The 22,816-nt window shown below is 52.4% G+C and overlaps 1 protein-coding gene and 2 non-coding genes across 3 annotated transcripts; 1 reads left to right on the forward strand and 2 right to left on the reverse strand.

Moving 5' to 3' along the window:
- Positions 1–2,680: 2,680 nt before the first annotated feature.
- LOC149751300 (small nucleolar RNA snoR109) lies at positions 2,681–2,775 on the forward strand. Its single transcript, XR_016398403.1, has one exon. It is a non-coding gene; the product is annotated as a small nucleolar RNA snoR109 (small nucleolar RNA).
- An 11,151-nt stretch (positions 2,776–13,926) lies between these two features.
- LOC149751301 (uncharacterized) lies at positions 13,927–17,129 on the reverse strand. Its single transcript, XM_089927223.1, has 2 exons — positions 15,027–17,129; positions 13,927–14,944 (listed from the first exon to the last, which is right to left on the reverse strand). The coding sequence occupies exons 1-2, from the start codon at positions 15,618–15,620 to the stop codon at positions 14,030–14,032; spliced, it is 1,509 nt and encodes a 502-aa protein (XP_089783349.1). The 5' UTR covers positions 15,621–17,129; the 3' UTR covers positions 13,927–14,029.
- A 5,255-nt stretch (positions 17,130–22,384) lies between these two features.
- On the reverse strand, positions 22,385–22,489 carry LOC149751302 (small nucleolar RNA R71). The gene has a single exon (XR_016398393.1). It is a non-coding gene; the product is annotated as a small nucleolar RNA R71 (small nucleolar RNA).
- Between the last annotated feature and the right edge of the window lie 327 nt (positions 22,490–22,816).

Below are 22,816 nucleotides of genomic sequence, written 5' to 3' on the forward strand. Positions count from 1 at the left end.
TCTCCTCCCGTCGACTCAACTCTATCCCATGAACAGCATCTGGATAAGCTCCCAGCTCCCGAATCCAGCGTCTTCAACATCCCATCTTCTCCGGATTATTTTCATTTGTGATAGCCTCCCTCCCAGCCATTCCAAGCTCCTGAGTTCATTCTTATCCACGGATTCATCCCAGCATCTGGATAAGCTTCCAGCTCCCCTGTTACGCATAGCATCTATCAACAAATCCTAACGTCCGTAATCCACTACCAGAAAACACGCGTATAGTGACGGAAAACTAGTGACGGCCCGTTACAGTCACTATTTGTGACGGATTAGTGACAGACAGAAATTTGGTCACCGTGGTGTGAATTTAGTGACAGATTAGTGACAGACCGGTCACAGAATACGTGGATAGGATGGGCGCCAAAACTTAGCGACCACCGTAGTGACGGGGTATCTGTCACAAAACTAGTAACTGAAATTGCAACCAGACAGTGACAAATTCAGCCGTCACAAAAATCGTAACCCAAGTGTTTATAAATTTTTAAAAGATTATTTTTAGTAGTGATGGGATACTGACAGAAATTTCCGTCACCAAATTTAATTTTTAATTTCAAAAATATTAAAAATATTATTTTTGATAATTATAAATTAAAAAAATAAAACGAGGGAAATCCAAAATGAAACTAAGTGTGCCCGCCGTCCCGCCCAAATCCCTTCGATAGCCCAAATCCCAATCGTTCTCCAGAAAACCCAAATCCCTTCTTTTCATTCCCAAATTTCATGGCGTCGGCCACAAACGATGACCCATTTGCACCCCTAGTGATTAATGGCAGTAAACTATTTGGAATGCTCCGCCAAGGCTGAAAGCGGGTCGGATTTTATCCGACCATATCCATTTCCGTATTTGATTTGGGTTGGATTCGGATATTGTTTTCTTCATCCGATGGGATCCGGATACGGATTCGGATAGTTAGTTCAAATCGGGTCCTCTAGGATTTAGGATCCAGATGATGGGTCCATCAGTAATCCTATCTATGAGTCCATGACCCATCGCGGCATCGCCTCAAGCCCAATAGCCAGAACAAATCCCGCGCCCGCAATCCATTTCGTCTTCGGTTCTTCGTTTTTCCTCCCCGAGTTCATCCATATCTTCGTCCCTTTTTCCTCCCCGAGTTCGTCCATTTCGGCTTTGGAGGCGATATTTGTGAGGTGGTCGATGGCTAGGGGTGGTAAAATATGACCCGACCCGCCAACAAGACCCGTGTTCGACCCGCCATAAATAGGTTTGGGTTTGGCCTAAATAGGTTCAAGTCGTAAACAGGTTGACCCGTTTAACCTATTTATTAATTAGGTCATATATATATATTTTAGATGTCTGACCCGTTTAACCCGTATAACCTATTTAACTATTGGGCTGATAAAAAATAAGGGCTACAACCCATGAGGCCCAGGGCTGGCCCAACTCCCCGCCGCATCACCCTCGGCCTCAGTCCGCAACTTTGTCTTAGGGTTAGGGTTTGTCCAATGGCGCCGCCCGAGCTCTCTTCCCTCACCCTCCGTTTGGGATTTTTGGGGAGAAAAGAAAAGAAAGAAAAACTTTAATGAGTAGAGAAAAGAAAAGAAAGGAATAAAATAGACTTTCTTCTTCTCTTGTTTGGGAGTTTTAGAAAGGAAGAGAAAGTACTTTCGTTCCTCTTATTTGGGAACTTGGAGAGAAAAGAAAAGAAAGCATATCTTTTTAACACATTTACTAAAATATCCTTATTATAAAAGGTTCATGCTTATGAGTAGAGGTGCAAATGGATCGGATCGGATCGGATCATGAGTGACCCCGACTTAACCTGAATTCTTGTTCAGGTCCTAATTTTAGACCCAGACCCAACCCACTAGAAAATCAGGTCGGGTCGGGTTGGGTCCACGACCCTAGGATATATTTATCCTTTTAATTTGGTACTTTTTAAATTTAAAAATAAAATAGGTATTATAAAAAATTTATCTCCAAATCCTTCCACTTATGGAAGGAAGAAAAGAGGAGAGAATTGGAGCCCAAAATTTTCCCTCCTATTCTCTTCTTTTCTTTTTCTTTCCCTCCACTAAAAAACTCTGAAACATCCTTTCCATTCCATTCTCCTCAGTGTCCCTCTCCCCTCTCCTCTCCTCCGGATACTTCACCTTCCGAGCTCTCTTCTTTACCTGTCCTCTCCTCCGCCTCCGGCCTCTCCTCCCCTTTGCTGGCTACTTCTGCCTCCCCGTCGACGGTGACTGCGGCGGTCATCGTCATCGAGCCCCCCGATCGGCCGATCCCAGTCTCACCCGGGACGAGATCATCGATGGCTACATCAAGACCCTCGCTCAGGTCCTCGGAAAGTCAGGGTTCTCCCTTCTCCGCCTCCCTTTCCCTCCCGCTTCTCTATATGCTTAATTGTTTCATTGGTGGAGCTTATTGATGGAATATGTGAACCTTATTGTTTTGTTGTATGCTTTATTGGTCGCGTTCTCTATGATGTTGAATTTTGTCCTCAAGGTCTCTCTCTCCCTCTCAGTATAGAGCTTATCCCTTCTTTTCCCTCTTGATTTTTGGGTTTTTCTTCGTTTTCTCCTGATATTATGTGGTGGATTTTATAATGGTGGTTAGGATTTGCGCTACATGTACCAAGGTTAGGGTTTTGGGTTGCCCTGGTCTTGAAGTTGCCGGATCTGGCTGTAGCTATATGAATAAAGAGAAGAGGGAAGAAAACTGGTCGGCTTGCTCTCCTTATTGTTGGCAACCCGCTTACCTTGCTTCCCACATTAATTTGTTCTTAAAATGTAGCTTCCTATTTTATTCTTTTTTATTTTTTGTGAGAAGGGCAGAAGAAGGAGATGGTGCATGTGTTAGCCATTTTTAGAGGACCTTCTCACACATCAAGAGCTATCTATTTTCTTTGATTTTTTAATGTTTTTATTAATTTTTCAAAGTGATGATATCTCGGCCATTATCCAGGCAAGCTGCTTTTTAATTGCTGCAGATTGTGTCGTCAATGCCTACATCTGAGTCTTATTTTCTTTTAATCTGTCGCTCTATTGTTCCATGCTGTTCTTTATAATCTCTCTAATTACTTTTTTGGTTGTGTATTGCTATGAAACTTTTTGGCCCTCCTATGTTTTGGACTTCACACCTAAGTACAACCAGTTTGATCTGGGATTATGGCTGATATGCCACCCAAACGATAATGGATATTTTTCAGCTGTTAATTTATGTCTCCAGAAAATCAATGGTAACTTAACATATTCAATTTTACCATCAAATTAGAATGAGGTTGCAGAGCTTAATTACTGTAGAAAGAGCTTTATAAAGATTTTAAGTAGGTGATAGATATGTCTTTACCCTGTTGCTGATCATCATAAAGATTGAAAACATATGGTCCTGGTATTTTGGATTGGGCTTTCAATCTCAGGATCGAAACGACACAAAGTCTTGTACTGTAGCAAATTCTTGTATTTTGGATTGAACAGCCTCATTACTTGCAGCTTTCGAAGCGGCAATTTCTTCTAGGCGCTTCCATACAACTTCACGTTTTGACTTAATCTCCTTTTCTTTAGATTCATCTTCTTCAAACTTCTTCAAGCACTCCGTGAATAGCCCAGGATCATGATCAGAAAATATCTTACGAACATTTAGCGTGAGGCTCTGAACAGCTTGGTTCCAGTGAGACTTTGTATTTCTCTCCAAAGCAGGGAAGATAATTGGTAAAATCGCCTTGCAGTTTTGTTTGATTAAGTTTTCAATATGATCATTGTTCCATAAAAATAACGCTCTCTCTGCAACCTGCAAAAGGACCACAAGAAACTTCCTGCATAATTTTCTGAACAAGCTGTTATGGGGGAATTGAGCCGCCATGCCCCACGTGATCGGCACGCGTATCCAGGAAAGCTACAGCTGCCCTATGATCCAGCACTCCGACCCCGAGTCGGACCTCCTCGGCTCCGCAGCCCGACCCCGGGTCGGCTGCCCTATGATCCAGCACTCCGACCCCGAGTCGGACCTCCCCGGCTTCGCAGCCCGACCCCGGGTCGGCTGCCCTATGATCCAGCACTCCGACCCCGAGTCGGACCTCCCCGGCTTCGCAGCCCGACCCCGGGTCGGCTGCCCTATGATCCAGCATTCCGACCCCGAGTCGGAGATCTTTTGATAACGACAGGCTATTCTCCAGAGGCACGCCGCGGCCTCCTGCTCCACTACTCCCTGCAACGGCTGTACCCGATGCTGCCCACGATCTCCTGTATCCACCGTACAAAGCGGAGCTCCACTACGCCCTGCCATGACCGTACCCGGCGCTGCTCCACGACGCCCCGTAACGGCCATGTCAGTGGCCATTCTATCGTGCCCCACGACGACAAACCCCCCTGAGAGACCTCCCAGCCAGGTATATATGCGGCTGGGGGGAGAAGGGGGGGGGTAAGCAATACCTCCCAGAGCACTCTCTCCCACTTGTGATTATCATCTCTCCTCCTCCAATCTCCTCTGACTTGACCGTCGGAGGGCCATCACCACCCTGGTGGTGGTGCAAGGCTTGTTTGCAGGTTCCTTGGCGGAAGGTGGAGCGCAACCAGCACCAACCAAGACAACTCAGGCGGAACCCCGTTCACACCGTCGTGTCAATCGTTCTCGGTTTGGACCACCAGCAACAGTTGGTGCTAGAGGAAGGGCACCGAATCTCAGAACGATCGTAATGGCACGGCGAGGTGGTCGCGGAGCTTCCAATGCTTCCGGTCGCGGAGCCTCTCGCGCCTCTGGCCGGGAGGCTGCTGCGTCCCCAACACACTCTCAGCAGCATTCCACCGCTTCTCCTCCCATTCAGACGGTCGAACCTGCTCAGTTCGACCAGCTAGCCCAGCAGGTTCGCACCCTCGCGGAGGCAGTGCAGAATCTGCAGGGTGTGATCTCTCGGGTGCCGCAGCGAGCTCAGGAGCCGCTGCTCCCCGAGCACTCGCCTCTTCCTCACAACCCGCGCTCCTTCCTCTCCCATGGAGAGGAGCGCCGGCGCGGGGAGGATTCTCGAGTGCGGTCCATTCTGCCAGGACCTTCTCATCGGAGCTGCGCGGGGTACGAGAGGCGGACCCGGGCGCGTTCTCAGACACCCCAGTCCTCGGGGGGCCCGCACTCCAGTCGGTCCCCCTCGCGCCGCTCCTTGTCTCCCACCCACCGGTCGCGCTCCCTGGACCGGCGGGTGGACGATCTCCACAGACAGCTCCAGGTCCTGAAGGGCCACTCCAAAGATCCCTTCGCCGACTTGGAAATCTCCTCCCAGCCGGCGCTTGCCTCAAGGATCCTGCGAACCCTAAATCCGCCGGGGTTCAAAATGCCGGCGATCGAACCCTACGACGGGGCGGCGGACCCACGGGACCACGTGGAGAGTTTCAGGACTCTTATGCTCCTCCATGGAGCATCGGATCCTCTCCTCTGCAAGGCCTTCCCGGCGACCCTCCGCGGCCCGGCAAGGGCGTGGTTCGCCGGCCTGGAGGCTAATTCCATCCAGTCCTTCCACCAGTTCACCCGTCTCTTCATCAGCCATTTCGCCGTCAGTAGCCGGCGAAGACTGGTCTCCGACTCCCTCTTCGATGTCCGGCAGAACGAGGGAGAGAGCCTGCGGGATTATCTCACCCGCTTCAACAAGGCAACACTGAAGGTCCGGAATTTGAGCCAGGAGGTGGCTCTCTCAGCCCTGAAGCGAGGCTTCCGGAAGGGCAGACTCACCTTCTCCCTGGACAAACGTCTGCCGCGGAGCTTCCCGGAGCTGTTGTCTCGGGCAAACCAGTATGCAGACGCCGAGGAGGCAGCCTCCCACCGGAACAAGGAGGCCGCCGAAGCCCCTCTAAAGCCCGGGAAGAAAAGGCGAAAAGAGGCACCCCAGAGGAGGAGCCCGACGCCTCAACGCCGGCGCAGAAGCCCGTCACCAGCAAGGAACCACGGCGCCACACGCCCTCGTTCTCCGCACCGACGCTTCAACCGGTACACCCCACTCCTGGCCCCCCGGGCCCAGATCCTCATGGAGGTCAAGGGGCGGGAGGACCTCCCGGTCCCGAGGCAGATGAAGAAGATCCCTGGGAGGAAGCCTTCTCGGGCGTACTGTGAGTACCACCGAGACCACGGCCACGATACCGAAGACTGCTTCCAGCTTCGGGACGAGATCGAGGCTCTCATTCGCCGAGGGCGTCTCGGTCGATATGTAAACGACCGACGTCCCCCCGCAGACCCGCGTCCAGCCGACCCGGCCCCTCAGGAGCCTCGGGAGCAGAATCGACCCGTTGCGGGAGTGATCCACACCATCACTGGGGGCTGCTCTCGGCCCGTGAGGAACGCAGGGGGCTCGGCGGAAGTATCAGGAGTGGCCGTCGCGAAGAGGCAGCGGGTCGGAAATGTAATCACTTTTTGTGATGAAGATGTAAAGGGGGTTCAGACTCCCCACGATGACGCCATGGTGATCTCTCTCACTATGGCGGACTATGATGTAAGGCGTGTTCTTGTGGATAGTGGAAGCTCAGCTGATATTTTGTATTACGAGGCCTTCCAAAAGATGGGCTTTTCCCGACAATTGTTGCACAAAACATCCACCCCCCTCATAGGATTCACTGGAGACGCTATCTCGGCCGAAGGTGTCATCGAGCTGCCTGTGACTGCGGGCATTGCACCCGCAGAAGCCACGGTGCGGCTCGGGTTCTTGGTCGTCCGTGTCCCCTCGGCCTACAACGCTATCCTCGGACGACCCGGACTGAACGCCCTTCGCGCGGTGGTTTCTACCTACCATTTGCTCATGCGGTTCCCCACAGCGGCCGGGATTGGAGAGGTCCGAGGTGACCAGCCGACCGCACGGCAGTGTTTCCTAGCAACTCTCAAAGGGAAGAAGCCCATGGAGGCCCTAAGCGTCGAGTCACTTGACGCCAGAGACGAAGTGGCCTTGCGGCACGGGGAGCCGGCCGAGGGCGTAATCGAAGTTCCCCTCGAAGAAGACCGCCCGGACCGCACGGTCCGGGTCGGTGCCAACCTCGACTTGGAAGCTCGGCTCCGGTTAGTGGAATTCCTCCGAGCCAATGCAGATGTGTTTGCCTGGTCGGCGGCCGATGTACCTGGGATCGACCCGGAGGTCGTTTCTCACGCCCTCAACGTCGATCCGACCCACCGACCGGTAAAGCAAAAGAAGAGACACTGTGCCCCGGATCGGATCCGGGTGGTCGACCAGGAGGTAGACAAACTCTTGGAGGCAGGTTTCATAAGAGAGGTGAGCTACCCCGAGTGGCTGGCAAACGTCGTACTTGTCCGGAAGGCGAGCGGAAAGTGGAGGATGTGCGTCGACTACACCGACCTGAACAAGGCGTGCCCCAAGGATAGCTTTCCGCTTCCACGGATAGACCAACTGGTCGACGCGACTTCCGGATATCAGCTACTGTCTTTTATGGACGCCTTCTCCGGCTACAACCAAATAATGATGGCTCCACAGGACGAGGAGAAAACTGCCTTCATAACAGACCGGGGGCTGTACTGTTACAAGGTAATGCCCTTCGGTCTGAAGAACGCTGGCGCCACTTACCAGCGCCTCGTCAATAAAATCTTCAAGGAGCAGATCGGCCGGAATATGGAGGTGTACGTGGACGATATGCTGGTAAAAAGCCGCCATGCAGACCAGCACATTGCAGATCTGGAGGAGACTTTCACCACCTTGCGAAAGTTTCGCATGAAGCTAAACCCAGCGAAGTGCGCTTTTGGTGCTTCGGCCGGGAGGTTCCTCGGTTTCATTGTCAACCAGCGCGGGATCGAGGCCAACCCGGACAAGATCAAAGCCATCCAAGATATGTCCCCTCCGACCAAAGTGAAGGAGGTTCAGGAGCTCGCTGGAAGGGTCGCCGCGCTCGGACGATTTGTGGCAAAGTCGGCCGAACGCTGCCAACCATTCTTCAAGGTGTTGAAGCGCCCAAAAGACTTCCTCTGGACGGCCGAATGCCATGCGGCGTTCGACCAGCTCAAGGAGTACATGGCGTCTCCTCCCCTGCTGTCCAAGCCGCAAGAGGGGGAGATGCTCTACCTTTACCTGGCGGTCTCCCCAACCGCAGTCAGCGCAGTACTGGTTCGGGAAGAGGCAAGACTTCAGAAGCCTGTATACTACATCAGCCGAGTCCTCCGGGATGCCGAGACGCGGTACACGAAGGCTGAGAAGATCGCCTTCGCGCTGCTGACTGCGACCAGGAGGCTTCGCCCCTATTTCCAGGCTCATTCTGTCACCCTTTTGACCGATCAACCACTGCGGCAGATTCTCAGCAATCCAGAGAATGCGGGACGGCTGGTGAAGTGGGCAGTAGAACTTGGTGAGTTCGACATCCGCTACCAGCCCCGACCAGCCATCAAGGCCCAGGTACTCGCGGACTTTCTCGCTGAGTGCACTGTGCAGGAGGCGGAACCTAAGCCGCCGGAGACACCCAGCCTCGATCTCCCGATCTGGACGCTCCACATTGACGGGTCGTCGAACCCTGAAGGTGGAGGGGCTGGGCTGGTCCTCACCAATCCCGATGGAGTGATAGCCGAGTATGCCTTGAGGTTCGAATTTCCAGTGACCAACAATGAGGCGGAGTACGAGGCCCTAGTCGCGGGACTCAAACTCGCCAAGGAGCTCGGCATCCGGCGTCTGAAAGTCTTCACCGACTCCCAGCTGGTGGTCGGGCAGGTTCGAGGGGAGTTCGAGGCGCGGAGCCCGACCATGCAGAGCTACGTCCGGAAGGTGCAAACACTCATTCCCGACCTCGGCAGTGTTGACATTCAGCAGGTCCCGAGGAGCGAAAATGCCAGGGCCGACAGGTTGTCCCGCCTAGTGGACGCAGACGCGCACAACTTGTCGAGGGCAATCTACCTGGAGACCCTGGATGCCCCGAGCATTGACGGGGCTGGAGCGGTGATGGCAATTGATCCGGAGCCGTCTTGGATGGACCCGCTCGTCGCCTACCTCGCCGAAGGAATCCTCCCTGAAGACGAAGATCAGGCCCGGCGGCTTGTAAAGAAGTCCGCCCACTACGTACTTTATGAAGGGAGGCTGTATCGGACCTCGTTTACCGCCCCCCTCTTAAGGTGCCTCCGCCCCGCGGAAGCGGCCTACGCCCTCGGCGAAGTCCACGAAGGCATCTGCGGATCGCACTTGGGGGCTAGGTCCTTGGCGCATAAGATCATGAGGCAAGGCTACTATTGGCCGACCTTGATGGAGGACTCGAAGGACCACGTGCGGAAATGCGACGCCTGCCAGCGCCACGCCAACGTCCAGAGAGTCCCCTCTGTCCCCTTGGCGCCAATCACCGCGCCCTGGCCCTTCGCACAATGGGGAATGGATATCCTCGGACCATTCCCCGTCGCTTCGGCCCAGCGGAAATTTTTGATTGTCGCCATCGACTACTTCACCAAGTGGGTGGAGGCAGAGCCACTGGCCACCATCACGGAGGCACAAGTCCGGAAGTTCGTGAAGAAGAACATCATTGTCCGATTTGGAGTACCTCGGGTCCTCATCTCGGATAACGGTCGACAGTTTGATAACAAGCACTTCCGGGACTTCTGCGAGGAATTCGGGATCGAGCATCGGTTCACATCCGTGTCGCATCCCCAAACCAACGGCGAGGCCGAGGTCACAAATCGGACAATCCTCCAAGGTATCAAAGCGCGGATCGGCCGGACGGGGCAAGCTTGGGTCGAGGAACTCGAGAATGTCCTTTGGGCGTATCGGACCACACAACGGACTCCTACTGGAGAGACGCCTTTCAGCCTAACCTATGGCACGGAAGCCGTTGCCCCCGTGGAGCTCGGACTCCCCTCGCCTCGGGTGGCCGCGCACCGACCCGAGGCCAATTCAGAGCAACTCCGAGGGAACTTGGATCTCTTGGAAGAGGCAAGGGAAATGGCTCAGGTACGGATGGCAATGTATCAGCAGAGGGTGGCCCGATATTACAACTCCAAAGTCCGACCGAAGCTTTTCAGAATTGGAGATCTGGTGCTGAGGCGAGCTAAGGCATCTCAACCTACGGAAGGTGGGAAGCTAGCGCCAAATTGGGAAGGCCCGTATAAAGTTCGTTGGGTAAACCGACCTGGCTCCTACCAGTTGGAAGCCCTAGATGGCCGAGAAATTCCAAGGGGCTGGAATTCCGCTAACCTGCGGATGTATTACCAGTAGAACAACGAGGCCAGAAAGACAATTTAAAAAGGTGCAATACTTTTCATTTCAATAATTTCTGGTTACAGTGGCGTGCTCGTGTGATTACAAGGAATTCCCAGAGGGGAATTAGGGAGTAAAGAAAGTAAAGAAGAGGTGGGGACCCAAACCCTCAACCCAGGGCGGCTGCAGTCCCACCAGAAGTGGGTGCTTCTAACCGGAGGCGCCATCCAGCACCTCACCAAAAAGAGGAGGAGCCGCCGCAGAAGAAGCTCCCGCTGCCCCCAGGGGAACGCCGCCTCCAAAGGATATTCCCATCTTCCCCAGTGGTAGGGAAGAGAAGGGATTCGAGGGGGAAGAGTATATGGAGGCGCGGTCCCGGATTGAGCGTCCGGCGCAGAGCTCAACCGGGAGGCTGAACTTCAAGGAGGGGAGATGTGATCCCGGATGAAACGCCTAGAGCGGAGTTCCGCCGGGGAGACCCTCCTTGTTGATTCCAGATGAAACGGCTAGTTGGCTGAAGTTGTAAGGGGAGCGCCTCCCCTTTCCTTCGACAGGAGTCTCTCAGTCATATGCCAAGGAGGAGGTCCGCGATCCATGGCAACCTGCAGCTCCGGCTTGGCAAATTCCATCGTACCTGCACCTGTATTTATAGCCAAGCTGCGGCCCCCTGGTAGTTCCGATACGGGTGGCTCCAATAAATGCAGGCGCACTGAATCCGGAGCCGTTCCGGCTCCCGAGGCGTATCTCCCCGCGATTTCCTAAGCGTCATTCTCCTTAAATCGCATTCTTTGTGCAGGACGATCCGGGTGACGTATACCCCTAGGTCCACGTGTCTCCGCTCGCGCCCAGGCCGCATCCTCCTCGAAGAACCCGCGTATCGCGGCCGCTCAACTAACACTCCTCACCAGCAGCAACTGGCGATCCGATTTCCCAGGTAACGCATTAATTAGCGTTTAATACCCTTCTCGTGTTCCCCCCAGGCAACGCTTGGAGGAGAGGAGAAACACGGTCGCGGCTGGGCACAGAGAAACCCCGATGGGCGGCGAGCGACAAGTGGCCGACCAGCGAGCGGAAGAATTTCCTGAGGCCTAACCCTCGGATGCCTGGCTAACCCGATGATCATCCCGGGAACAGACTAGCCGGAAGCCTCGACCGGTCGCCTCGGCTTGCGCCAGCCTTGGCCGACCAACGAGCGGAATTTCCCTGAGGCTTGACAACCCTCAGATGCCTGGCTAACCCGATGATCATCCCGGGAGCAGACTAGCCGGAAGCCCCGACCGGTCGCCTCGGCTTGCGCCAGCCTAGGCCGACCAACGAGTGGAATCTCCCGAGGCTCGGCCCTCGGATGCCTGGCTAACCCGATGATCATCCCGGGAGCAGACTAGCCGGAAGCCCCGACCGGTCGCCTCGGCTTGCGCCAGCCTAGGCCGACCAACGAGTGGAATCTCCCGAGGCTCGGCCCTCGGATGCCTGGCTAACCCGATGATCATCCCGGGAGCAGACTAGCCGGAAGCCCCGACCGGTCGCCTCGGCTTGCGCCAGCCTTGGCCGACCAACGAGTGGAATTTCCCTGAGGCTTGACAACCCTCAGATGCCTGGCTAACCCGATGATCATCCCGGGAGCAGACTAGCCGGAAGCCCCGACCGGTCGCCTCGGCTTGCGCCAGCCTTGGCCGACCAACGAGCGGAATTTCCCTGAGGCTTGACAACCCTCAGATGCCTGGCTAACCCGATGATCATCCCGGGAGCAGACTAGCCGGAAGCCCCGACCGGTCGCCTCGGCTTGCGCCAGCCTTGGCCGACCAACGAGCGGAATTTCCCTGAGGCTTGACAACCCTCAGATGCCTGGCTAACCCGATGATCATCCCGGGAGCAGACTAGCCGGAAGCCCCGACCGGTCGCCTCGGCTTGCGCCAGCCTAGGCCGACCAACGAGTGGAATTTCCCTGAGGCTTGACAACCCTCAGATGCCTGGCTAACCCGATGATCATCCCGGGAGCAGACTAGCCGGAAGCCCCGACCGGTCGCCTCGGCTTGCGCCAGCCTAGGCCGACCAACGAGTGGAATCTCCCGAGGCTCGGCCCTCGGATGCCTGGCTAACCCGATGATCATCCCGGGAGCAGACTAGCCGGAAGCCCCGACCGGTCGCCTCGGCTTGCGCCAGCCTAGGCCGACCAACGAGTGGAATCTCCCGAGGCTCGGCCCTCGGATGCCTGGCTAACCCGATGATCATCCCGGGAGCAGACTAGCCGGAAGCCCCGACCGGTCGCCTCGGCTTGCGCCAGCCTTGGCCGACCAACGAGCGGAATTTCCCTGAGGCTTGACAACCCTCAGATGCCTGGCTAACCCGATGATCATCCCGGGAGCAGACTAGCCGGAAGCCCCGACCGGTCGCCTCGGCTTGCGCCAGCCTTGGCCGACCAACGAGCGGAATTTTCCTGAGGCTTGACAACCCTCAGATGCCTGGCTAACCCGATGATCATCCCGGGAGCAGACTAGCCGGAAGCCCCGACCGGTCGCCTCGGCTTGCGCCAGCCTTGGCCGACCAACGAGCGGAATTTTTCTGAGGCTTGACAACCCTCAGATGCCTGGCTAACCCGATGATCATCCCGGGAGCAGACTAGCCGGAAGCCCCGACCGGTCGCCTCGGCTTGCGCCAGCCTTGGCCGACCAACGAGCGGAATTTCCCTGAGGCTTGACAACCCTCAGATGCCTGGCTAACCCGATGATCATCCCGGGAGCAGACTAGCCGGAAGCCCCGACCGGTCGCCTCGGCTTGCGCCAGCCTTGGCCGACCAACGAGTGGAATCTCCCGAGGCTCGGGCCTCGGATGCCTGGCTAACCCGATGATCATCCCGGGAGCAGACTAGCCGGAAGCCCCGACCGGTCGCTTCGGCTTGCGCCAGCCTTGGTCGACCAGCGAGCGGAAGAATTTCCTGAGGCCTAACCCTCGGATGCCTGGCTTAGCGCCGGAAGAATTCCCTGAGGACTAACCCTCGGATGCCTGGCCTAGCGCCGGAAGAATTCCCTGAGGACTAACCCTCGGATGCCTGGCCTAGCGCCGGAAGAGTTGCCTGAGGCCTAACCCTCGGATGCCTGGCTCAGCGCCGGAAGAGTTTCCTGAGGCCTAACCCTCGGATGCCTGGCCTAGCGCCGGAAGAATTCCCTGAGGACTAACCCTCGGATGCCTGGCCTAGCGCCGGAAGAGTTGCCTGAGGCCTAACCCTCGGATGCCTGGCTCAGCGCCGGAAGAGTTTCCTGAGGCCTAACCCTCGGATGCCTGGCTTAGCGCCGGAAGAATTTCCTGAGGCCTAACCCTCGGATGCCTGGCGTAGCGCCGGAAGAGTTTCCTGAGGCCTAACCCTCGGATGCCTGGCCTAGCGCCGGAAGAGTTTTCTGAGGCCTAACCCTCGGATGCCTGGCTCAGCGCCGGAAGAGTTTCCTGAGGCCTAACCCTCGGATGCCTGGCTCAGCGCCGGAAGAGTTTCCTGAGGCCTAACCCTCGGATGCCTGGCTTAGCGCCGGAAGAATTTCCTGAGGCCTAACCCTCGGATGCCTGGCTTAGCGCCGGAAGAATTTCCTGAGGCCTAACCCTCGGATGCCTGGCTTAGCGCCGGAAGAATTTCCTGAGGCCTAACCCTCGGATGCCTGGCTTAGCGCCGGAAGAGTTTCCTGAGGTTTAACCCTCGGATGCCTGGCCTAGTGCCGGAAGAACTTCGGGAATCAAAAGTCAGCAAGAAGCAACCAAGAGCTAAAAAAAAAAAAAGAGGACGAGGGCGAGATGAAGAAATATTCAACGTGCATTAATTTTCAGGGCCGAGGCCCATACAATTGGGCAAAACGCCGACATACAAAAATAAAAAAGACAATGGAAGGTACAAGAGGTCAGCTTGGAGGAACTCCCGAGTCGGGAACGCCGGGCTCGTCCGCGGGAGGTAGGGAAGCAGCAGGAGAACCAGCAGGCGATGGCGCCGGAGAGGAGTCCAGGAGGGAGATCTCGCTCAGGTCAACTTCGGGATACTTAGCCGACACCCTTGCCAGGCCCTTCTCGAAGCCCAAGGTGAAGGCTTCGGCCCCCGCGTCCGACGCGTCATGGACAAACTCGTCAGACTGGCGATAGGTCCGCACTGCCTCCGACATATCATGGGCGAACTCGGCGGACTGGCGATAAGCCTCTACCGCCTGACGCCCGATTTCCGCCCTCTTCTCGGCCAGCTCCGCCTCAGCTCGCTCCATAATCTGAGCCTTGGCCTCCAAGACCTTCGCCACAATCCGGCCTTCGGCCTCAGAGGAGACCCTCAGCAGATCAGCCTGAGCCTCTTTATGCTTCACCTCGGTAGCAACCCGAGCGGCCTCGGCTTCCTTCAGGCGCGAACGGAGCTCTTGGACGTCCGTGCATGACTTCTCCAGGGCCGACTCCAGTTCGCCTAGTTTGGCTTCAAAAGAGCGGATTCGGTCGCAGGCGTTGTCGGCAGACCGCTGGGCCTTCTCCCACCGCTCTCGATAGTCCGCGATCTTCCGGGACTGCTTTTCAGCCCGTTCCTCCGCCTTCTTGACCCTGCTTTCGAGGCCCGAGGCGGCTTTGAGTTGCTCCCGAGCCTCTGACAGTTGCTCCTCCAGGGCGGCGAAGCCGAGTGCCCGCTCTTCGGCCTCCCGGAGCCTCGCCTCGAGGTCCCCGGTCGTCCTGCCTGCCGCAGCCCGGCCTCCCTCTTCCATTGCTTTCAGCCGGTCCTCGGCCTTCGCCAAAAGCCCCGCCTGTTCCTTGTAGCACTCCTCCAGACGGATCATGTACTGGGCGAGCTAAGAAATAGGAAAAATAAGGGAGTCAGGCGGAGAACAACAGAGCCAATAAATGGTGAAAGACGGCCAGAAGAACACTCACCGACATGAGACAGACGCAGCTGGCGGCCCCGACGTCAGAGACATCCAACTCCCGGACCCGCCGACGGTCCTTCTCCAGCAACACTGTTTCGATGAGATTTCGGGCGCCATCGGTAGTGAAGGCAGACCCCGATTTCTCCCCGGAGCCGGATGGTGGTTCTGCAGCCTTACCCTTATCCATCGCCTGGGGAAGAGTCCGGCTGATCACGCTCGCGGCGGGGGTCGCCCCAGGAATTGATAGGGTCCCGCTCGGCCGGGGCCTCGGCGCGTCCCTCCTCGAGTCATCAGGAGCCGACCGAGTCGAAGGCCGGGTTGGGGACCGATCACGTCCGACCCGTCCGTCTTGAGCAGGCTCAGGTGGCACCTCCGGAGTAGCGGCAACCTTACCACCGGAGGGCTGATACAGCGTCAGCTGCCGGTCGGTGCCCACGACATCTCCCTGACCGGTGGGCCCGGACTCGTCGGTCGGCATCGGAGGTATCTCCTTACGGGACTTCTTCGCCGGTGGGGCCCCGCTCGGAAGAGCTCGTTTTCTCCTCCGGACTGCTTCCAGCAGGGACGCCCTACCAACAGCCTTCGACTTCACCGACCGCATGACGTCGTCGACCTCTGCAAGAAGGACGGGATGGTCAGGGACTGAGAAACCGAAAGGAAGAAGGAACGAAAGAGAAGAAAAGAGCTAAAGAAACGATGGCGGACTCACGGTCGGTGGGGACCGAGCTCAAACCGACGTTCACCAAGGTATCCTCAGAAATGAGGCGGCCCACCGGGGGAAGCTGGCCCTCGGCGACCAACCCCTTCAAGGCGGCGACGCCCTCGGATTCCTCCCTCGACAACTTCGACAGGCCAATTGGGGACTTCACCGGCGTCCCCCAGATTGCCCTGATTTTCCAGGAGGGGTCTGCATCAACGAAAAAGAAGCGCTCCTTCCAGTGGTGAATGGAGGTAGGACCCTCCTTGACAAGGCCGCACCCTCGCCGCGCTGCGAAGCACCACCACCCTTTGTCCTGGGGGTGGCCGCTCAGGCCGTAGAGCTCCCAGAAAACGTTCAAGGTGGCGGGAATCGCATGCAAGCGACAGAGAACCTGGAAGACCGTCAGAGCACGCCACGAGTTCGGCACCAGTTGCGTCGGTGCCATTCCTAAACCCCGGAGCACCTGTAAGACTAGGTCTGAAGGGGGAAAGCGGAACCCGGCTTGGAGGATGCCCTCATTGATGGCGATCTTCCCTCGGGGAGGATGAGACATCCTCTCCTCAGGCCCTGGGAGCGTGACATTGCAGGCCTCGGGAAGGTGGTACCGAGCCACAAATCCGTCTAAGTCCTCGGCGACCAGTTTTGACTTGATGCTATCTGCTCCCACTTCGCCCATCCCTAATGGCCAATCTACGGTCAGGACGGGGTCAAGAAGGAGGGAAAGGCCGGAACGACTGGGGTGCACTAGTACAAAAAGAAAAAGTATGAAGAGCTCAAAGTAGAAGAGTGGGAAACTCACTTGAAGAGGAGGAAGAACGGCTCCGAGAGCGTCAAAGGAAAAGCAAGCGAACGTTTCGGCGGCAACAATGGTAGCGCAAAGGAGAAACTCGAAAATGTCCGTAAAGAAGAAGACGGACGGGGGAGGGCCCCCGATTAAATAGGCGAAAGGGCAAGTGACACCTCGATGACGCCAGAAGACGCCTGGCCGCCGAAGGGTCGCTCGCACCCCAAAGGCGAATCGACACCATTAAGGAAGGATGTCCGCCGAAATCCTCATGTTGCCAGGTCAGCAGCAACCGCCATACGCCATAAAGAAGGCGGGAAGCTTGAAGCGCGCGCGCCTCTCCGAAGGATGGCGGCAATCTCGAAACATCACTCCCTTCACCTGTTCCCCTTCTGGTTCCAGGCTCGGAAGCGGGGGGCTACTGTTATGGGGGAATTGAGCCGCCATGCCCCACGTGATCGGCACGCGTATCCAGGAAAGCTACAGCTGCCCTATGATCCAGCACTCCGACCCCGAGTCGGACCTCCTCGGCTCCGCAGCCCGACCCCGGGTCGGCTGCCCTATGATCCAGCACTCCGACCCCGAGTCGGACCTCCCCGGCTTCGCAGCCCGACCCCGGGTCGGCTGCCCTATGATCCAGCACTCCGACCCCGAGTCGGACCTCCCCGGCTTCGCAGCCCGACCCCGGGTTGGCTGCCCTATGATCCAGCATTCCGACCCCGAGTCGGAGATCTTTTGATAACGACAGGCTATTCTCCAGAGGCACGCCGCGGCCTCCTGCTCCACTACTCCCTGCAACGGCTGTACCCGATGCTGCCCACGATCTCCTGTATCCACCGTACAAAGCGGAGCTCCACTACGCCCTGCCATGACCGTACCCGGCGCTGCTCCACGACGCCCCGTAACGGCCATGTCAGTGGCCATTCTATCGTGCCCCACGACGACAAACCCCCCTGAGAGACCTCCCAGCCAGGTATATATGCGGCTGGGGGGAGAAGGGGGGGGGGTAAGCAATACCTCCCAGAGCACTCTCTCCCACTTGTGATTATCATCTCTCCTCCTCCAATCTCCTCTGACTTGACCGTCGGAGGGCCATCACCACCCTGGTGGTGGTGCAAGGCTTGTTTGCAGGTTCCTTGGCGGAAGGTGGAGCGCAACCAGCACCAACCAAGACAACTCAGGCGGAACCCCGTTCACACCGTCGTGTCAATCGTTCTCGGTTTGGACCACCAGCAACACAAGCTATTTGCGAGGAAACAAGTAAAGCACATCATCAGGGTCCCCAAAAATATGTTCAAATGCATGTCACATGAAAATTTTAATTTTCAAATGAAAGATAGGATACATGAATATCCATGCATTTCGAATTTCAAGTAGCCATGTAAAAGCTTGTTCACCTTTATCACCATAAGCATTAATTTTCTTAGTAAATTACAAGTTCTCAACAAAACTCACAATATATTTTATCATTCTTATTTATCTCAAAGCAGTAGTATGAATCATGAAACTTCATCATCTTCCAATAGGCAATCAAAAATAGAAAGTGCAATTCCATATATACTCATACTTGATAGTGATAGATTTGTTACCCTGGTTAACTTATTAGTGTCACACATCTTGATATTGGTGCTAGAAATGATACCAGTAGGAATTTTCTGGGTTTCCCTCAATGAAATGGACAATTATTCCATCTCCTAAAAACAAATCTAAAAGTATCTGGTGTCTGAAGTTCTATATTAGTCCTTTTGCTAACCAAAATCCTCAAATATACTGGGACAACTCATTGATGCTTACTGGGTAACAAGGACCAGAGTTTCATAGTATGTATTAGTCTTTATTAACATCTTGTAAGGACTGAATCTGCTTTTAGTATCGGTGGGCGGGTACTTGATAAGTATCGTAGTGCACTTAAATTTAATATTGCCAAGGCCTTGATTTGTACTCAAGATTGGGTGTGGAAAAAGAAAGGTATATGTTTTATTAATTATATTTCTATTATTTTTTGAATAAATTTATTATTAATTATTGCAATATTTCAATGTAGATGTTGAGGATGCCGAGTTAGATGAGATTGTAGAAGATGTCATAAACTCAAGTTTCTACAATGAAACTCAATCAACTCAATGCTCGGCCAATGTTGAATCCAATTCATAGTGAGATGAATCATGATCATGGGATACTCCCTTTTGGTTTTGGTTTAAATATGGATGTTGTTATAGTTTGGAACTTTTTTTAGTTTTGCTTTGACTATGGATGTTGTCATTGGTTATTGTAATTTCGGTTAATAATTTCAGCTTCTCAGGTATGCCCTCATCTAATGTCACTCTTAACTTTTGCTCATGTTTTTATATTTCTGTAAGTAACTATGAACTGAATTGTAATGCTTTCTTTTTAACTTTAGATGGGATATACTTTGCTAAAGAAAACAGGTTAAAGGAAACAAAAAGGGGCAATGCTCTCTCTCTCTCTCTCTTTTTTTTTGCCCCTCTGATGAATGGAATGAAACAGGTTAAATGAAACAACAAGGGGCAATGCAAAAGCAAAGGGTCAAAGCATACTGCTGGCTTTCTATCTGAACGAGTACAAGTTCTTGTTCCGACTCTTTACCGGTTGACAGAGTTGAAGTCATTTATGTCAGTCCATTGGAATCATATACTGACGACATTTATATATGTCTGTTGTATTCTGGAAAGAGAGATGCTGAATGAAAAGCTTTCAGCAGAACACTTCCATTGTTTTGTTTATACATATGACTGGATGAGGCTCTAGCTTGTATTTTTCTTTTATTATGAGCCAATCAATGTACCAAATGTACCAGATTATTGGAATGTGATCAGTGACCAAATTTGGTTACTGAATTGTTTACCAAGTATTGTGATGAGTTAACATAAACTTAGTGACAGAATTTTGGTTTCTAAAAATTGATTTTGCTCAGTGAGTCAGTGACGGAATTAGTGACAAATTTAGTGACAAAATTTGTGACCATGTCTGTAACGACTAAATCTGTCACTGAAGGTTGTGACAAATCCGTGACCAAATTTGTGACCGAATTTTGTGACAAAATCAGTGACCAAGTTACCTTCGTCACTAACTCAATGACTGGTTAGTGACGGAAAATACGTAATTTCTCAAATATTTAATTCTTGGATTTATAACGGCTTAGTGACGGTGGTTCTGTCACGGAGTTTAGTGACGGGAATCGCCGCCGTCATTGAAAATTTAGCGAGGCATGTTTTTGTAACCAATTTCGTGACGGGAGCTCTGATCACAAATTCCGTATTAGTAACCGGAAACACGGTATAGTGATGGAAATCTTCGTCACTATACGCGTGTTATCTGGTAGTGATCTTCCCAGCTTGCATCTTTATCCATGTCAACAGTCCCCGCGATCAGCTCTCGAATGCATTCCGTGGTTCAACTTCATCCGTCCAGCCATCGGGACCAAAGCCAGCTCTTCTCAACCGTGGAACCATCTTCCATCATCTGCGGAGGAGATCAAGCCTCCACAGTCTTATCTTCCCACCCATTTGAAGAAACAGAGGAGGAGAGAGGGAGAGCTTGCTGCTTATAAAAAGGGGAGTCGACGTGATTGAGGGGCATTCTCTTCCGTTCCATTCCTCCTCTTCCCCCACCGGGGGCTGATCCCATCATCTATTTGGAGGGAGGAAGCCAGCTCATCCCATCTCTTTGGAAGGGGGGAATACCACAGAAATAAAAAAAAGCAGAGGAGGGAGAATAGTTTGGGCATTTCGGGAACAACTTTCCATATAAAAAAATGAAGTGCTGAGAGGGAGTTTCTTCGATGGAAGTCGCCGGAGGAAGAAAGAAAGAAGAGCTGGTCGCGATGGAAGCCTTCTCCACTGCTGCGGCTGTTCAATTCTCCATGCAGGGCTGATCTCTCCTCTAGGGTCGGATGCAGCCCTAACAAAGGGACACAGGTTTTATGTATTTAATTTTATATTCTTGGAGTTGTATGAACTTATTGTTTTAAATGGATATCCTCTTTTATCTCATATTTAATTTCTGTGATTTTAAATATGACGTTTATACAACTGTTCTTCATAATCACTAAGTAAAAATCAGATAGTTCATGCTTAAGAAAGATGCAATGTGCTGCCACCTTAGATTAGGGTAGACATTGCATGCCAACTAAAGATGGATTATTCCTAAATTACTTTTGTGAATTTTTATCTGAATGCTTATTAGGCTTGTAGCCAATTTGCATGTTAATCCAAGAATAAATTAAAATACAATTAATACTTGTTCCGATGTTAGTGGTGAATTTCTTGCCTTAGGATCCCCCAAACTGATATCATTTTAATTGCATTTCTTATTAAATTGCTTAGTTTAATAGTCTTCACAAACTCTTCCTTTTAAATATTTTTATTTTTTTTAAAGAAAAGCAACTGTACCCTAATCCCTGTGGATCGATACCTGTAATCACTATGCTACTAGATACGTGCTATTGTGTGGTCTTTAAAGTTGACTATCAATTTTTGGCGTCGTTGCTGGAGATTGTTAGTATAGTTATTTTTCTTTTCATATATATAAAAAAAACTTTAAAAAATAAATAAATATATATATCTAAAATAAAATAAAAATATTTTCTATTTTTGTTACTTTAATTATCCCCTTTCTTCTTTCTTACTAATTCTTGATTTTTATTTTGGTATTATTTGATCAGGAATCGAAGAGAAAATCTGGGGCGGTCAAAAAGGGAACTATTGGAAAAGGAATGTTGTAAAGGTTTGCTTTAAAAATTGCTGGGAAAATTCCTCTTGGTAACATCTGAACCTTTCCTATTTAAATTGATTCCCAACTGGCCTGAAATTTTGTGGTGATTGTTTGATTTTAATTTCAGCAAAAGTGTGAATGCATGCTTGATACATATACACCAATTAATCCGCACATAGTAAGGGCAATCACCCCAACAAGATAAGAACTGGATTTCATCACTAGATTCTTGCCCAAATTAGGTGAATCAATTCTCACATAGTTACCACTTTAATTAAATTCAATTAGACGTTGGCCCCTAGGGACATTCGTGCTCAATAGGACGAAGATCACCGAAAGTTGCACCAATTTCGCTCTGTGGCTCAGTTGATGTCTAGGCAAGCTTTGTCCCTTTAAGGGAGACAGTTCATCTGTTCGAGGCAAGTGGTTTTTAAGTGGAACCTTTGCGAACGCATCGTGACCCCCCACTTACGTGGGAGCTTACCTGGTTAACTCAGTTCATTAGACCGGGTTGGAGGCTTAGGTGCCCTCTTCAAACCAGTTAGGAGCTGTCTAGTGATTTTAGGAAAAATACAAGGATTCTATGTGTTTTTCTTTTTTAGTGCATGCTTGACTGTACTTGACTGATCAGAAGAGTATAAGTGTATGCTAGGGTGTCGTTTCAGATCTCCTGAATTAGTACCTTTTGATTCTGAGATAGAGCGTTCTATTAGGGCCCTTCGAGCTGAAATCCGCACTTATAGAACCATAGGATCTGCTCCACCTGTCGAGATGGCTGAAGAACAACCCAAACTCTTGAGGGAGTACTTTACTCCCACCATTTACACTTCTCCATCTTGCATTCGATTACCTGAGGTAGCAGCTGTACAATATGAAATAAAGTCTAGTGTGATCCAAATGCTCCCATCATTTTATGGGCTCACCAACGAAGACCCATATAAACACTTAGATGAATTTCTTGAAATCTGCACCACTGTCAAGATTCAGAACTTCACTGATGATGCTTTGAAACTTAGATTATTCCCCTTCTCCCTTAAAGACAGAGCCAAACAATGGCTGAATTCTTTAGAAGCCGATTCGATTCGTTCCTGGGATCAAATGCAACAAGAATTCCTTAAAAAATACTTTTTCATAGCAAGAACGAACCAGTTTAGACGTGTCATCACAAGCTTCTCCCAAACTGAGGGAGAAGAATTTCATGAAACCTGGGAGAGATTTCAGGACCTAATCCAAAATGCCCGCATCATCAAATACCTAAGTTGCAATGCTTTTATGATGGGTTGTCTGAACGAAACCGTCAGATGGTTGATGCTTCTTGTGGGGAAACTTTCATGCTTAAAAATAAGCATGAAGCATGGGAATTATTTGAAAATCTCAATGAAAACTCCCTCCACCATGCTTCCTGTCCTCGTCAAGCACCCTCGGGTTCTCAAAGAAAAGGGACCATTTGTGAAATAAGTCATTCTATGGACCTGTCTAGCAAGGTAGATACATTGTCCCATAAGATTGACCAACTGATGATGGGGGGACATGTCGTTAGCTCTTCCCAAGCACAAGTGTGTGCTATCTGTTCTAGCCC

This window comes from Phoenix dactylifera, chromosome 14 (genome assembly GCF_051530095.1).
Source record: "Phoenix dactylifera cultivar Ajwa chromosome 14, Ajwa_hap1_PhDact_Kaust_v1.1, whole genome shotgun sequence".
NCBI lineage: Eukaryota > Viridiplantae > Streptophyta > Magnoliopsida > Arecales > Arecaceae > Phoenix > Phoenix dactylifera.

Coding starts and splice junctions, on each gene's coding strand:
- LOC149751301 (XM_089927223.1), bottom strand. CDS start 15,620: ATGCGGTCGGTGAAGTCGAAGGCTGTTGGTAGGGCGTCCCTGCTGGAA. Junction 14,945..15,026: donor GCTGCGTCTGTCTCATGTCG/GTGAGTGTTCTT, acceptor CCTATTTCTTAG/CTCGCCCAGTACATGATCCG.